At 41.8% G+C, this 16,806-nt stretch overlaps 1 protein-coding gene across 1 annotated transcript in view; it reads right to left on the bottom strand.

The window, feature by feature from the left end:
• The window catches only part of LOC125235192 (Down syndrome cell adhesion molecule-like protein Dscam2), a 169,285-nt gene that overhangs the window by 48,537 nt on the left and 103,942 nt on the right, over positions 1 to 16,806 (bottom strand). The window contains exon 5 of the mRNA XM_048141667.1: positions 8,230 to 8,272. Within this exon, the coding sequence (XP_047997624.1) occupies positions 8,230 to 8,272 (43 nt within the window). The remainder of the gene's footprint in view (positions 1 to 8,229; positions 8,273 to 16,806) is intronic.

Genomic DNA, 16,806 nt, shown 5'->3' with positions numbered 1-16,806 from the left:
TGAGCTTACCGTGGGATTCAGTCAATCTGTAGACCTAGCACATGATTGCCGCGAGAGTATGTCGCCGCGAGATAGATCACACGTGTGCAGTTCTCGAAAAGTTTGTACAAAAATTAAGGAAAAAAAGTTAAATTTGTTTTTATTATTCCTTTTTTGTTACCAAGATTTATTTCTTGAATTGAGATTTTAGTAAGTTTTATTGTCATTAAAGTTCTCTAGTATCTATATTTTCTTAATTTTAACAATTATCCTGTATATCTTACGAAAGTCGACTTATATCACTAAATGTTGGTAACAAAATAGGATCAATTAAAATTTGCTGACGTGGCTATGTACAAACTTTTTGAAAACTGCTGACGTCTTCTTTTAACTGTAATTAATACATAAGAACGGGTATTGGGTTGTATATCTCGCAGCGACATACTCTCGCGGCAATCATGAGCTAACAACCCTGCTGTTCATGTCCTATAATAATTATGTAGGTATAATTAATTTGATTGAATGTATTATTTATCCATTATACTAGTAATGGGCACAAAACGATGCAAATTTGACCAGGCTCAGACACAAACTATCCAGTTATCCGGCCGTGCGTCATACACGTCGTCATAAATTCGCACATGGCATTAATGCCGCGGCACGAGCCCTCTGTTTCGCGGTAATATCATTAATCTATGCTAAATTTATGCGCAGTTAACTGCTGAAATGTTTGCCTGGATAATTAAATTGTTAGTTTTTTGTTTAGTTAAGGAATTTGAATAATGTTGAATCAACATCGTGTTTGTTTGAATTATGAGCGGCACTGTTTTAAAGCGAAAACAAGTAATGTAAATTTATACATCCATTATATATTATAATTATTCTAAACCGTATAAAAATGAGGTAAAGTTGCAAATAATAAAAGTCAACTTTTTTCTCGTCGTGAGATTTATTATTTATTATTTTTGCAGGCATAATACCAGTGCCTATATTTAGTTAATATTTCATATTATGTCGTAACTGCTTAATAAAATTTTAAGTCTCAGTATGTATTTTGACAAGAGAACATATTACAATAGTATAAATCGAGAGCACACTTTTACTGATGTCGAAAAGACTAAATTTCGTTATCTGTGAAAAAGAATAATAATAATTAAAAAAATTGCCATGTCATTTAATGACAAGAATGAGACAATAACGAAGAAATGACCACAATTACCAATTTAATGCCATACTGCAGGTTGAGAGATTGTATCGATGGACAATCGTTTACTTCGCTGTTCGTAACATGCACAATTACTGTCATTGCTTCGAGCGTGAACTAACGTTGGTTATGCTTTACATAACGAAATTTCATGGAACAGACAAAGTGTGTTCCCAGCACCACAAAACAGAACAACATTATCGGCAAAACAGGAATCGGGATTTCAAAATCATGCTAATGCCTTTGGGTAATTTCGCACTGGATAATATCAGTAAGTTAATTACTGAACACGGAATAAACTGAGACCTCTTTCGCGTTATTTATTTGTAAGGGCTGAAACAGATACGATACCGATAAGAACATAAAACAAACTGGGACTATAGTATGGGAACTGCTTGCCAACTGCACTGTTATTCATACAGGGCATTTGGGAGGTCGACGAGTTTTTTGGATAATGACCACAATCTCAACTGGCCAAGACGTCAGTCGTCGAACAAAACGTTCACAATCACACTAACGTGTTTTCAGATTTATAGAAGAGAGCTATTTATTCTATGTTAGCCATCACGTAGCGCTACATCCGTAGCTCTACAATGATACCACGTAGAACGCTAACATATTACAGGTACACTACGTCGAAGGGCTACGCCGTAACGGATAGCGTCGGTGTGAAGCAAAATGTTGTGCACAATTGCACATAACAATATCGATATCAGAAAAATGTCATTCAGTCATCGTTTTTGTATGTCTTTCACGTGAAATGCACGATACGTGTCCTAATGATATCAGTTTAAGTACACTGTATGTGTCGGAATTATCACTCAAGGGTAAAATAATAAATACACAAATATTATAGGACATTATTAGATAGATTGACTGAGCTTTACAAAAGGTCGAAGCTCGAAAAGGCTTGTCTTGAGGGTGATTTGACAACGATTAATGTGTAATGTACTGAAATACATATAGTAAGCCATACATAACATAATACCTACTTACTCATAGGAAAGAATATCACACAAAATATAAAAGTCCTTATTTGAATCTAAGTCTATCGACATAGCAGGCAAGGTATCTACTAAGCCAGACCGGTCGTTAACATTACACGTAATAATAATGAGTAAACTCTTCCTTATTTACAAAGTTGACATTTTCGTCTTTTCACAAATTTAGCCAATCTTGAGCTTAGTCAACAAAACATGTTTTCGCATAATTATCGCAGCTTTCTTCCAGCAGAAATAGATCCCAAATTAAGCTAACTTCGTGATCTTTTGACGAGGTTTATTAATTTCTAACCCGAGATTCCCAAAGTGTGGGTAGTAGAAAAGTTTTTATAAACTGAGAAGTTTGAAGGGGTACTCTGAGTTCGACGTCGAAGAATCTTATTAAATTCTCTTATATTATTCAATGCAAGTTAGCTTTGAACGAAAAAGTTCTGCGTTGTTTCCCTTGCGAAACGTGTGTATAAATCGAAATTGAAATCAATTTTGTTCAGAAAAAGAAAATCAATTTGATTTTTCATTGGTGCGTCATCAAAATTATGAAAAGATAAAAAGAATAGGTACTCTTTGTTGGCACACCTCACCAAAAGATACATCGGAGTCAAAACATTTAATTATAGATAGAAGCAAACAATAAACGGTCTTATCTCTAATTAACGAAAATTATTATTATTATATATTATACCAAATTGTTGTATTGAGCTTTAAAAAATACCTTAGGGTTTATAAATGGATCTACAAGCCTAGAGATATGCTGTTCTCATAATTATGTGATTTTTTATCTGAGATCGGTTGTGATCTTGATGGAAAGACAAATGAAGCATACTCTGATGGATTGCTATATTCCAATTAATATACAGTGTGTAAACCTAATACGGGCGAACCTCTTAACGGTGGTGAGTATAGGACATAAAAAATGGAATTAGATAACTTTTACTTAAAATTGAAATATTTTTTTTATCCATACAAATTAATTCAGCCCGCAACGTAATGCAAACACACTCGCGTTAAACGCTCGTTGACAGGTGTCATTGATTGTCATCGCAACCACGTTTACAGTACATTGCTGCTGGGAAAATTTTCAAAAATTAATTATTATAAAGTATTTTATTATTATTATTATTCCCAGTATTTATTTTCTATCTTAGGCTAGGCTGTTTATAATATGGATATAAAAGTAAAATACAAAAACACATACAAAACAATATAAAAAAACATATAAACACATTATAAAAAACCTAACCTAGGGTGCCGCCAGCAGCGGGGCAGGGCCCAAGCTGCCGGTGGTTAGGGCTGCAGAGAGAGGAACCGTCGGACTATCCGCGCCGTGTCCAAGATCACCGCCTTCTGCATCTGGCCCTTGATCCAGCCACCTAGCGAGAGTCTCTTAAGATGTTGGTCGAGACTCTTCGCTATGAGACCGTTCGCTGAAACGACTATCGGAACAATGATCGTTGAATCAACATCCCACATGGCGGTTATCTCGTGAGCCAAGTCTAGGTACTTACTGGACTTGTCCTTCTCGGCTTTCACGAGATTCTCATCATGGGGGATGGTGATGTCAACGAGCACTGCCCGGCGTTGCAGTCGATCTATTATCACAATGTCAGGCTTATTGGCTACAATAGTCCTGTCAGTGATAATAGATCGATCCCAATAGAGCGTGGCACGACCATTTTCAAGAACTGGCGCAGGTAAGTACTTGTAGTACGGTACTTCGCGGTCCACAAGGCCGTATTGAAGAGCAAGTTGCTGGTGAATAATCCTGGCTACGAGATTATGTCTGTGCAAGTACTCGCCGTTAGCAAGATGAGAACAACCGGAAATGATATGCCTGAGTGACTCTCCGGGACGGCGGCATGCCCGACAAATGTCGACCGTACCGTCCTTCAGGATATATTTCCGGTAGTTGTTCGTCATCATAACTTCGTCCGCAATTGCACAGGCAAAACCCTCGGTTTCTCCGAAGAGGTCCCCGAATCGTAACCAGTTTACCGATGCGAGTAGGTCTACATCGGGTCCCGTGAGGGCCTTGTAGAACCGCCCGTGTAGCTGCTTGCTCTCCCATACCGCCCTGCGGTCCGCAGTACTTAGTACCACAGGTTTGCGCCAGTTCTCTTTCGCCAAGGAGAGCGGCGTGAGGTTTCCGTCAACTGCCACCACATCACGATGCATCCCACACTCATTGTTAAGGAAGTAATTCCTGAGATTGTACACCTCACGGTTGTGGAGATCTTTGGCGTTTAGGAAGCCTCGACCTCCGCACTTCCGTGGGATGTACAATCTCATAACAGACGAGCGCGGGTGTAACATACGATGTGTGGTAAGCAGTGAACGGACCCTCCGATCCAGGGCGTCCAGCTCAGTCTGGGTCCACCGTAGTATGCCAAAGGAGTATGTGAGTAGAGGCATTACCCAGGCGTTAAAGGCGCGCACTTTGTTGCCTCCTGACAAAAGACTGTTAAGGACTTTTGTGAGCCGACTGAAAAAGCGCTCCTTCACCGACCGTCTAATGCCAACATCCTCAATACCCAACGACTGTGACATACCAAGGTACTTATAGGTTTCTGATTCAGAGATAGATCTGAACGACATCGTCTCAGAAAGTTGAAAATGTTCTGAATTTACAACCTCCCCCGCTGTACATGCATGACCGCACACTTATCGACACCAAACTCCATTCTGATGGCGGTACTGAAAACTTCTGTGGTTTTCAATAGCACCATCAGGTCTTGGGTGTTCGGTGCAAATAGTTTGAGATCGTCCATGTACAGAAGGTGAGAGATGACTTCACCCTCTCTCCGAAGCCGGCAACCTAGCCCAGAATCCTTCAGCAGCGTGCTGAGGGGATTCAGAGCTAGGCAGAACCATAATGGACTCAAACTGTCACCCTGGAATATTCCTCGCTCAATCCTTATGAAGTCCTGCGGGCCAGGGGGCCATCCCTGCCTCCTGGTTGACGAAGGACTGTGGTCCACTGCCTCATACATGCAGCCAGGAAGGATATTAAAGCTGCATCAAGTTTATACAGCTCCAATACCCTTCTCAGCCATGAATGAGGCACCGAATCATAGGCCTTCTTATAGTCAATCCAAGCGGCCGAGATGGCTCCCTTGTTCCGCCGAACTTGTTGGCAGATGGTCATGTCTATGAGGAGGAGCTCTTTAGTACCACGGGACCCAACCCTACATCCATTTTGAGCGGGAGCCAGAATGTTGTTAGCGACAATATGCGCGTTAATTTTTGCTCTCAAAATGGATGTAAGGAGCTTGTAAAGTGTAGGCAAGCACGTAATGGGTCTGTAGTTTTTTGCTTCCGTGGTACTACCGGACTTATAGAGCAGGAAAGTAACACCAGTTGTTAGGGAAGGTGGGAGAGAACCAAGATCGAGGGCTTGTTGAAATTGCGTTGCCAAACGCGAGTGCGAGCATCGAAACCATTTTAGCCAGAAGTTGTGCAATCCGTCCGGTCCAGGACTTTTCCAGTTCTGGGCCGTACGGGTAGCACAACTTACGTCGTCGGGGCTGATGGTGATAGCCCCCATAGGTTCGATGTTCTCGCACTCGCGTTCGACAACGGTCATCCACTCACTCTCCGTGTGTTCGACGGGCACCGACCAGATGCTACGCCAGAAATCAGACATGGCAGTAGCATCCGGCAGCCGCACGTCAGACACACGAGGGTCGGTTTCCTCCCACCTTCGGTATACTTTCCTTTGGTCGCTTTGAAAAAGACGATTCTGCTGGAATCGGTCCACACGCTTTCTGTAGCGGCGAATACGGCTTGCCCATGCATAGACTTTCTGCTTCAGGAAGTCGATGCGCTCTGTGACATTGGCCAAATAGTCGCGGGGCCTGATGTCCGTCCCCGCGAATGCCTGGTTCACAAAACGCATTACTCGAGGGCGATTATTACCCCCTCTGAAGCAGATCAGCTTTGCAATGAGAGTCCTAAACGAGTTGATACGACGCTCGATCCGTACTTGCCATGCAGGGACACCTCCGACGGTCCTAGTTGCACGGTCAGCGTCCGGAAACTTGACTCGAGCAACACGGCACGCCGCGATGGCTCCGCAGTACATGATCGAGTGTGTATCATCTAGATCTTTACTAGTCCGTATAAATGGCTCTAGTAAAGCGTTTAAGGCTCCCATTAACGCTAGATTGCGTCTATTCATAGGCAGACGTGGTAATCGTGGCCTAGGATTGTTTGTGGAGCGATACTGCGTAATCGCCTCTTCCAAAGACCTCCTCAGTTGCTCATTAGCAGGCTCACTCACGCTCTGACTCGCGAAGTCCCCGCCGTCGTTACCGAAATCAACCCGCGGCGCATCCGGTGTCAGGTCGGGTTCGGGCACCGGGTCCGGCGACATGGCGGGCAAATTCCGCCCCGAGGCGGGGTCCGCGCGAGCAGCGAGAGCCTCCTGGCGAAGTCGATCAAGTGTGGCGTCATCCAACCGCCTTGACCGCTGAATGACGCGCACCTGATCCGATAGTCGCTGCTCCGATACGGTGGTGGTGGGTTCAAGCGTCTGAAACAGAAGCAGCATTCTTGGACGATACGCTGACAGCCTAGTTCCCCCCTCTGTAGCCCCATAGTACGCTCGCATGACGTTCTCGTTCATCAACTGAGACCATCTCATGCGGCGCACTACACCACCGGCAGCGGGAGCCGTGGGCGGGGCAGGATGTCCCGCAGGCCCCAAGCGTGCCGGCAGCGGTGGCCGCCCTCGTCGCGCAGGTGGTCGTGGCGGCGGTGGCGGCGGCCCGCTCTCGTCGCTCGACTCGCTGGTGTCAGCCGCGGCGGTGGCGAACTCGTCGCTCGACGGCGGTTGCGAGGAGACGGACGAGGCGGGCGAGGGTGGTGGGCGTGCGCTTTGTAGAACCGCTGATTGTCCGCGTGCTTTGCTTCTTGTTATCATTTTTGTTGTCGACACATGTTGTACTTATTTGTCATGTTAGCTTCTTGCCCATGTATTCATGATAGAATTCTCGTATCGTGGGCAATATTTTCCACAAAAACAATTATAAAATCAACATGTAAACGCAAAAATTTGAAAAAAATACAAGAGAATTTACAAAAACACGTCTGACGTTGACAGCGTCATTTTTTTTTTTTTTTTTTTTTTTTATTATTATTTGTATGTCTTTCCCATCACGGAACAATGGTGTTCCGGACCTTTGGGAGGCGTGCGCGGGGCCGAAGCCAACGCGTAGAGGCCCTTTCGTTTCGACACTTTAATGAAATGTAAGGGGTACACCGAGCGGATGTTGCCCTTGCCCGTATCATGGGACACACGCAGAGGCAATACCCGCCAGGGTGTAAGGACTATTTGAGAGTTAATGGAATCTAAAATGAACTGGTCTATTTTGATGAAAGTGATGGACTAAATACTGGGCTATGGATAAAAAACCGGACGCCTGCCTAATAAAACGGTATCCAATTTTATTTCCGGCAGACGGCGACTCGTCCCCACAAGATGGGCCCCCACAAAAAGCGACATCCAAGATGGCTCAAGGGCAACACCGGTGTGAGAACTCAAGGGTGTCGAGAGGTGTACACCGCTTTCTGCCCAGTGGCCGTTAAGCCACTGTACCAACTCGCGTCTTATGCAAATTTTCACTTCCACCCCTGGGGCATGTAGCCCTAACGACCCCACTCTGGACGGCCAGCCAAGGCAAGCCAGAGGTAGAGAGTCCTGTCCCACCCACCCGCCTTACGGGTAACAGAACTCCCCAGGAGCACTCGGGTACGTGGGGTCGCTGTTCCCCAACAGCTCGCCACAAGCTGCCCTGCGTTGACTGATTGCACTGGTAAAACCAATGGGCGATGGGGTCGTCACATCCCTACGCCATATGGGCTGAAAATTAAGAGTAACTCAAAAACACCTCTTAATTAATGATAACAATATTGAATTATATGCCTGGTTTCATTTATCGCCCTTATTATGTTTACGCACTGTATTTGACGTAATAAGAGTGTTAATTGACTAAATTTAATATACATAATTATGTACAACATTAATTTTGAGGCTTATGTACTACTTACTTAGTGGAATAGTTGCGACTTGCCGTACTGTAAAGTTGAATACCTGAAAATAAAAAACATAACATATTTCAAAAAGCCATATTAAAATAATCAGTGTACAGTGAGCATCAAAAGTAGCGGATGAAACAACGCTTCAGAAGTAGCCACCAAACTACCATTATGTAACCGCTAAATGAAAAGAGATGTGTGTCTGCGCATAAAAATTGTATTTTATGCAACAGGCGTTTAAAGGAGGTCAAAAAAGACGAGTGGCGTGGCTAACAATTTGAGGCGAAGCCGAATATTGTTATTAAGACGCCACGAGTATTTTTTGACTCAGTTAAACACCGTTGCATATAATAGTTTTTCTACGACCATGCACTTAGTTTTTAATAGTTTTTTTGAATAACTTTCGTGCAATTCACACTGTTTCCTGTATTTTGACGCAAAGGTTTGCACTGTCAGCTCAGCTGCCCAAAGCCATCTCGCGCACACGCGCAGTATCGTTATAACAATGCGTTGCCATGGTTACAGAGCCAAACAATGCGTTTTCAGTTTTTTCGATACTGCGCGCATGCGCGGAAAGCCAGCGGACACTGGCTTTGGGGAATAGACTTTTATGTAGGGTTTTAAAGATCTATGCACGACCCTGTAAATGACGAATAACAGTTCGGGAGTAGAAAAAATAATTAAACTATTATATAACTATCTGACCGCCAACTTTACAGATTTAACTGAACAGTACATAATCTAAACAGTTATTCAGAATGTCTACAGATACTTTGGGTGTGTTGTTTCATCCGCTACTATGAATTCTGACTGTACTTACGTCGAGTTTCTTCCCAGGCCCGTGGCCGAATAGTATTTCTGCGACGCGAAACGCTACTGAAACGACGCAGAAATGTAGTCTGGCTCTGTCGCGCCAATAGCAAGAGCGATAGAGATATATAGCTACGAAAGAGATATAATTATCGTGAGCGTTTCGTGAGCGTTTGTGCGTTTGTGCATTTTGCTACGCACACTGTAGACTTAGAGTCAGTTCGAGATAAGGTGGCAACAACTTTGACAACCTTGTCGGTGCAAAATGTTTAACGTCAAACTTCGATAAAATCGTGACGTTTACTTAATATGCAGAGGTAGTTACCTGACACCCCGAATTTTAACAATGTTTTCCTTGAAGAATCATGTAACAACAGTAGTAGTAAAGTAGTCTTTAAAAACAGAGTAAAAATTATTTTAAAAATAATGTTCGCGTTCGACCTGTGTGTGACTTAGATACTCTCTCTCATTTAGTTCATTTCAGTGTTAGTTTAAATTACATAGATACATTTATCAATAGGTAAGTAGCTTTAGTATACTATGCTTCTTGGGGGGCGGCGTAAGATGTAAACAACCTACGTGTTTAATGAAAAAGCCTACAAATCCGGTCAAATTCATTTAACTGGCAATATTTACTCAGCTACCCGTTTTTGTTATTTTTTTTATAAAAGTCAATTGAGGGTGGATGAAAAAATCAGATTTGAAGTTTAGTGTTAAAGCAATCCTTTGTCTCGCTGTTTCTTTTAATAAAGTTTTTGAGTTAAAAAAGTGGAGTTTTAACATGTTTGGTCCTTCTAGAACTGGATTGTGAAAGTGTAATAAGTGCTAAGAACAATAGCGTATAAAAGGCTAAGTGTTTATTACTGCGAGTTGGTAAGATTAGACTGTAAATTATAACATTGATTTCGTGCACCAGTGAGGTTAAAACCCTTTATGAACTATTTCACTAATTTGGACATTTAAACAGTGTTTAGTTTATTTTGAACTGCTAATACGTGGACAATAATAAGTCGTAATAATAATTACGAAGTGTTTTGGACTAATACAAATACATTTACGTGGACATTTGTGGTTAAAAACTTATGTCATTTTAACCTGCATATTTATAGACTTTGTAGCCAGATAAAGATAACAAGTGATTTAACTTTACGTAAATTGATCTCGATATAGTACGGGAAAGTGGACTTTGAACTTATTTGTTGTGAATTATTGTCATAAACGTAAACAATGGCTCAACTTTGTGCATCACTAAAAACGTTATCGGAACGCATTTCGAAGTTACAAACTAATACTAAAAAGACGTCGAAATCAAGATATACACATGGCTATTTACAAACACGTTTAGAAACATTAGAGAGTTATTGGTCTAAATATCAAGATCAACATCAGATAATTAAAACTACAGTTACAGAAACTGAACTGGAGCAATTACAATTTAATGCGGAAAGTCTGTACGAGACTACTGAAGATATTTACCTAGAATTTAAGGGATCATTAAAGGATTATTTGTTGGAGTCTTCGAAAGGTCAAGGTCAACCACAAACAAATAATAGTATGCAGAGTTTTTTATCAATGAATGATATCGAGACCACGCCTATTAGAACTAAATTACCTCCTTTATCGATACCTAAGTTCGCCGGTAATTATAACGACTGGACAAGTTTTAAAGATTTGTTTAAATCTCTCGTGCATAATAACGTGCATTTAAGTACGATTGAAAAACATCATTATTTAAAAACAAGTTTATCGGGAGAGGCGGAACAACTTCTAAAACATTTTGCACTCACGGAGGCTAATTACGATAAGGCTTGGAGCACACTGGAGAGTAGATACAATAACAAACGTATGATTGTTACTACAATAATTAGCCGCCTTTTAAATCAAAAGAAGATGAACACAGAATGTTTTAAAAGCTTAAAGGAGATTTTAGATACTACGAAGGAATGTTTGAATTCTCTCGACAATCTCGACGTAAACACTTCCACCTGGGACGCAATTATCGTACATTTAGTTGTATCCAAGTTGGACCTAGAGACACACAAGCAATGGGAACAGTCACTTGGATCCTCTCAAGACATACCCACATTTACCACTCTCTGTGTATTTTTAGAAAATCGTTTTCGTTCTATGGAGATGGTAAACGTCACTCACAAAAAAGACCAACCGCAGAAAAAAGACTTAGCTAAAAATACGACAACTCAAAAACCCACAACTATGAAGTCATTTGTCACAGAAGTAAACAGCGAATGCACTTATTGCTCACAAAACCATTATATTTGCCACTGTAAGGAATTTGCCGCCTTAGATGTTCCTCAACGTCAGGATTTTATTAAGAAGAATGGCATTTGTTTTAATTGCCTTGTTAAGGGTCACTCTGTTAATGCGTGTAGGCAGAGCACCACCTGTAAAAAATGTAGTCGACGACACCACACTCTGTTGCACTTCACAAACCCTAACAAGACCACAGCAGTGCCTGAAAGCGATGCAACTACCCCCACCACACCTGAAACTAGCCAAACCACATCAACCGTAGTTTACAAGGCTGAGGTTGACAGCGACAGCGAAGAAGTTATTTTGGCGACTGCGCGCATTGCAGTTAAGGCGAGGAACGGCGACACAATCATCTTGAGAGCACTGATTGATCCGTGCTCGCAGTCTAACTTCGTTACTGAAGCGGTAGCTCAACTACTGAATCTCGAGCGTACTTCAGTCAACGGCAGAATCACTGGTATATCACCTGTACCCACGACAACCAAGTCACAAGTTAAGTTGAACTTCCATGCAGTTAGAGATCCATCACACATAATCACAGCTAAGGCGTACGTCCTTAGACGAATAAATTCGAGATTACCAGCACGAGAGCTCCCATCGGATACCTGGCCTTCTTCTGAGATTTCAGATCTTGCGGATCCACACTTTCACAAGCCAGGATCTATCGACGTGCTCTTAGGTGCAGTTGTATATGCACATATTATTCTCAACGGAGTAATAAAACACAACGAGTCTCTGGTCGCTTTGAACTCACGATTGGGCTGGCTGGTAAGCGGTGACGTTGCTCAGTCTGGTCATCAGTCTCACAACGTAGTTGTGATGCACACACAAGTCGAAGTGGATCAGTTGCTGCGTCAGTTTTGGGAGATTGATGAATATGCACCAAACGTGAAGCCTCTGTCACAACCTGAGATACAGTGCGAAGAGCATTTTAAGAAAACTCACACTCGAAACACTGACGGTCGATACGAGGTTCGACTCCCCTTCAAGGACGAAGACGCTCCAAATTTGGGTAATTCCAAGCCACTTGCATTGAAGCGCTTACATCAGATGGAAAACAAGTTTAAGCGCAGACCCGAGTTTCACGAAGAATACAGCAAGTTCATGAGACAATATGAGTCACTCGGTCACATGGAGGTCGTCCCTGAAGCAGAGAAGAACAAGAGAGCTTATTACTTACCACATTGCGCTGTTATACGAGACTCGAGTCTCACTACGAAGCTGCGTGTAGTTTTCGACGGAAGTGCTAAACCTGTCGATGGAAACTCACTTAACGACGAGCTTCTCATCGGCCCACCACTGCAACAAGACATCCGTGATTTAGTTACTCGGTGGAGACAACACAAGTACTGTTTAGTAGCTGATATACAACAAATGTACCGACAGATACTTATATCCAAACAAGACACCGATTACCAGAGAATCTTGTGGCGCGAGTCATCAGAAGAGCCGATTCGAGAATATCGGTTGCTTACCGTCACATATGGCAGTTCATGTGCTCCATATCTTGCCATAAGAACTCTCCATCAACTTGCAGAGGATGAACGTGAAGAGTTTCCAGAAGCTGAACTTCTAAAAACCGATCTTTATATGGACGACTTGATGACGGGTTCAGCTACAGAAGAAGACACTCAACGGCTTCAAAGTCGTTTAACTGAACTATTTAAACGTGGCGGTTTTCTTCTTCACAAGTGGTCGTCTAATAGTGAAAAAGTGTTAAGTGAAATTCCCGATTCACAAAAAGCATTACAAAGTTCAGTGAATATTAAAATGGATGATTCGGTTAAAGCTCTAGGCATAGCCTGGAGACCACAAAGTGATATATTCGAACTTGTAGTTAACTTACCTCATAACAACGACGTTGTTACAAAACGATGTGTGCTATCTGCGATAGCAAAGACATTTGACCCTCTGGGTTGGCTAGCACCTTGCGTGATTGTGTTAAAAATATTTATGCAGAAGTTGTGGCTGGCCGGCCTGGACTGGGACTCTGAACTTCCTGAAAACCTGAAAACTGAATGGCAGACTTACCTGACTAACTTTGAACACATGCAAGCCATTCAGCTTCCACGTTGGTTAGGGATCACGAAGAATGTCAAAATTGAGTTGCACGGTTTTTGTGACGCCTCTTGCGCCGCCTACGCTGCGGTTATTTACATCAGAGTCATCACGAACAATGAGATTAAAGTAAGCCTAGTCGCTGCCAAAACGAAGGTCTCTCCTGTGAAACAGGTCTCATTGCCGCGTCTTGAACTCTGTGGGGCTGTCCTACTCTCAAAATTGATACCAAATGTAAAGTCAAGTCTAAATGTTGATGACAATTCTGTGTTTGCTTGGACAGATTCCACGATAGTTTTGGCTTGGTTGCGTAAAACTCCAAACACTTGGAAGCCATTCGTCGGTAACCGCACTACCGAAATCTTGAATGTTACAAATAGTAGTCAATGGCATCATGTCAAGTCTGCGGATAACCCCGCTGATTGCGCCTCACGCGGTATCAGTCCGGACGAACTGATGCAGTCACAGCATGGTGGGAAGGTCCAGCCTTTCTTCGAGAGTCTGTTGAGATTTGTTACCCTAACTTCACTATACCTGAAACCACACTCGAAGCTAAACCGAAAGCAAAAGTTAGTTATTTATGCACCTCTGAACATGATGAATGTACCACGTATCTCAATCGATACTCAAGTTTACTTAGACTCATACGTGTGACGGCCTATTGCTTTCGATTTCTTCGGCCATGTAAAGATAAAGTTCTTAAAAAGAATAATAACACATCATTGACTTACCTCACTTCTAGCGAAATTAAAAATGCGCTGAAAACTTGTATTAGAATGTCACAATCTGTTTACTTTGAAAGAGAAATAGGCTTGCTATTACAGAGCAAACCTATCCCAAAAAATAGTCACATTCACTCTTTAAATCCAATAGTAGACAATGATAAAATTCTTAGAGTCGGTGGCCGACTTGTAAATGCTCAAATACCACTCGACATGAAGTCACCTATAATATTACATCACAAATGTAACTTAGCAAAGTTAATTGTAATTGATGCTCATGTGAGAACACTACATGGTAGAAACTCGCTAACATTAAATCTTGTTCACCAAAAATATTGGATTTTAAGAGCGAAAAACTTGGTAAAAAAGGTGATTAGATTATGTAAACCATGTTTTACTCAAACTGCACAAACTTTGACGCCTTTGATGGGCAATCTACCACAGTGCAGAGTTAATCCTTCACGTCCGTTCTTGACCAGCGGCGTAGACTTTTGTGGTCCGTTTACGCTGAAACTGTACTCTGGTAGATGTACCAAAACTTGTAAAGCTTACATAAGTGTGTTCTTGTGTATGGTTACAAAGGCCATTCACCTTGAGCTTGTCAGTTCGCTGTCAAGTGCTGCGTTCTTAGCAGCCTTCAAACGGTTTACTGCTCGACGCGGGCACTGCAAAGAGATATGGAGTGATTGTGGGACTAATTTTGTAGGCGCGTCCAAAGAATTAGACCTCGCGTTCAAGAACAGTCGATCAACTGTTGTTGAAGAAATCTCCCAGCTGCTAGCTAACGACAGCACAACTTGGCATTTTATCCCCCCTGGCGCCCCCCACTTCGGAGGATTGTGGGAGGCAGGAGTTAAGTCCGTAAAAGGACATTTAAAGCGCGTCGTAGGCGAATCTTGCCTAACCTTTGAGGAGTTTAGTACTCTAGCTACACAGGTCGAGGCTTGTGTCAACTCTCGACCTCTTACGTTGATTAGTTCTACCGTTGATGAACTCCCGTTGACTCCTGGTCATTTCTTGATCGGTGAGGCACCGGTTACTATCCCTGAAGAAAGTTTCGTCGACACTCGACCTGACTATTTAAACCGATGGCAAAAGGTGCAACGTATGGTACAAAGTCTGTGGCGACGCTGGCAATCTGAGTACCTTACTATGTTGCAACATCGATACAAATGGTCCCAAAATCACCCCGACATAAATGTTGGCGCGGTTGTCTTAGTTAAAGATGATCGCTTACCTCCAGGTAAATGGCTTTTGGGACGAATTGTGGCGAAGCACCCAGGAGCAGACGGCGTGACTCGTGTAGTTTCCTTGCAATTCAAGGATCGTGTATTCAAGAGACCAGTTACTAAACTGTGCCCTCTGCCACTAGCTGCTTCAGAGCCTTAGTTTTTAAGTGATAGTTTATAGTTTTCTTTGTGTAGATCCTCACTCTCTTTAAGTGTAGATGTTTGTATTTTCCACTTAAGGACCCATATGGTCCTTGGGCCGCGGCATGTTTAATGAAAAAGCCTACAAATCTGGTCAAATTCATTTAACTGGCAATATTTACTCAGCTACCCGTTTTTGTTATTTTTTTTATAAAAGTCAATTGAGGGTGGATGAAAAAATCAGATTTGAAGTTTAGTGTTAAAGCAATCCTTTGTCTCGCTGTTTCTTTTAATAAAGTTTTTGAGTTAAAAAAGTGGAGTTTTAACACTACGTGCATACATACCTAATGTAGGATATGACTGGATCTGTTGACATGACTATTGTTATTTGTCCTCCAAATTCAACTGTTAGTGGTTAGTTTTGTATAACTGATGGTGCATGTTAATGAATAGTTATAAGTACGTAATATCAGAGTGCATAACCTCGCCGTTAAACTTTGGTTTGGCGAAATAGTAGCAGTAAGCATCTTTATAGTGTTATTAGAAATAAATTAATTAAAAAAAAAAAAGTCATTGATAGCTTATCTTGGCCTGATCATACTCGTAGAAAAAACTTACAGTCCTGATTTGTTAAGTTGTAACAAATTTGTTGTTGTTGCCTTTCTCACAAATATGTAAGTCAATATAACAAATAAAGTCAGACAATAATTAACTAAAAATGTTTAAATAATTTAGCAGTTAAATTTCGCATATAATGTTATAGGGTTGATACGGAAATTCTGCACGCGAATCCCACAGTGCGGTGCACACCAGACCTACCTCACTGAAACACATTTTAAAGTTTACTATCGTCACATTTATCAAGTAGCTCATATTTTAACCTTATATTAAATAAATCCCACCGTAATATTTACCTAATACACCGGTAGGCTAGATAATTATTTATCTACTAAATAGTAGTAAGTAATCTATAGGGTAAATACCCTATAGATTACTTACTACATATTGCCATGTACTGGCATGTTTCATAAGAAAATTTTAGCCAATCCTGGCCACTACATTCATCAAAATTAAGACACAAAAAAATGCAGAAAAACTTTGAAACCTTTTCAAAAACAGAACGCCGGGTAACTTCATTTCCACCCAGTTTAGTTCTAGAGCACCGCCAGAAACTCGACTAGAACGATGCACTCCAAACTTTCCCAACTCTGTGGTTCGCGTGGGTAAAGTTACTCGCTTCAGAACTGCTAATCTCACAAAATTTGACACGCTCGGCCCCTATACAAATATATGAATTTGTTTCTTCTATCTAAATTAAGTTCTGTGGCTAATCTATATCGAAACCCACACACCGACGC

This window comes from Leguminivora glycinivorella, chromosome 2 (assembly GCF_023078275.1).
Source record: "Leguminivora glycinivorella isolate SPB_JAAS2020 chromosome 2, LegGlyc_1.1, whole genome shotgun sequence".
NCBI lineage: Eukaryota > Metazoa > Arthropoda > Insecta > Lepidoptera > Tortricidae > Leguminivora > Leguminivora glycinivorella.
Note: the sequence above shows the minus strand (reverse complement) of the source record. Positions and strands in the feature narration are given on the sequence as shown.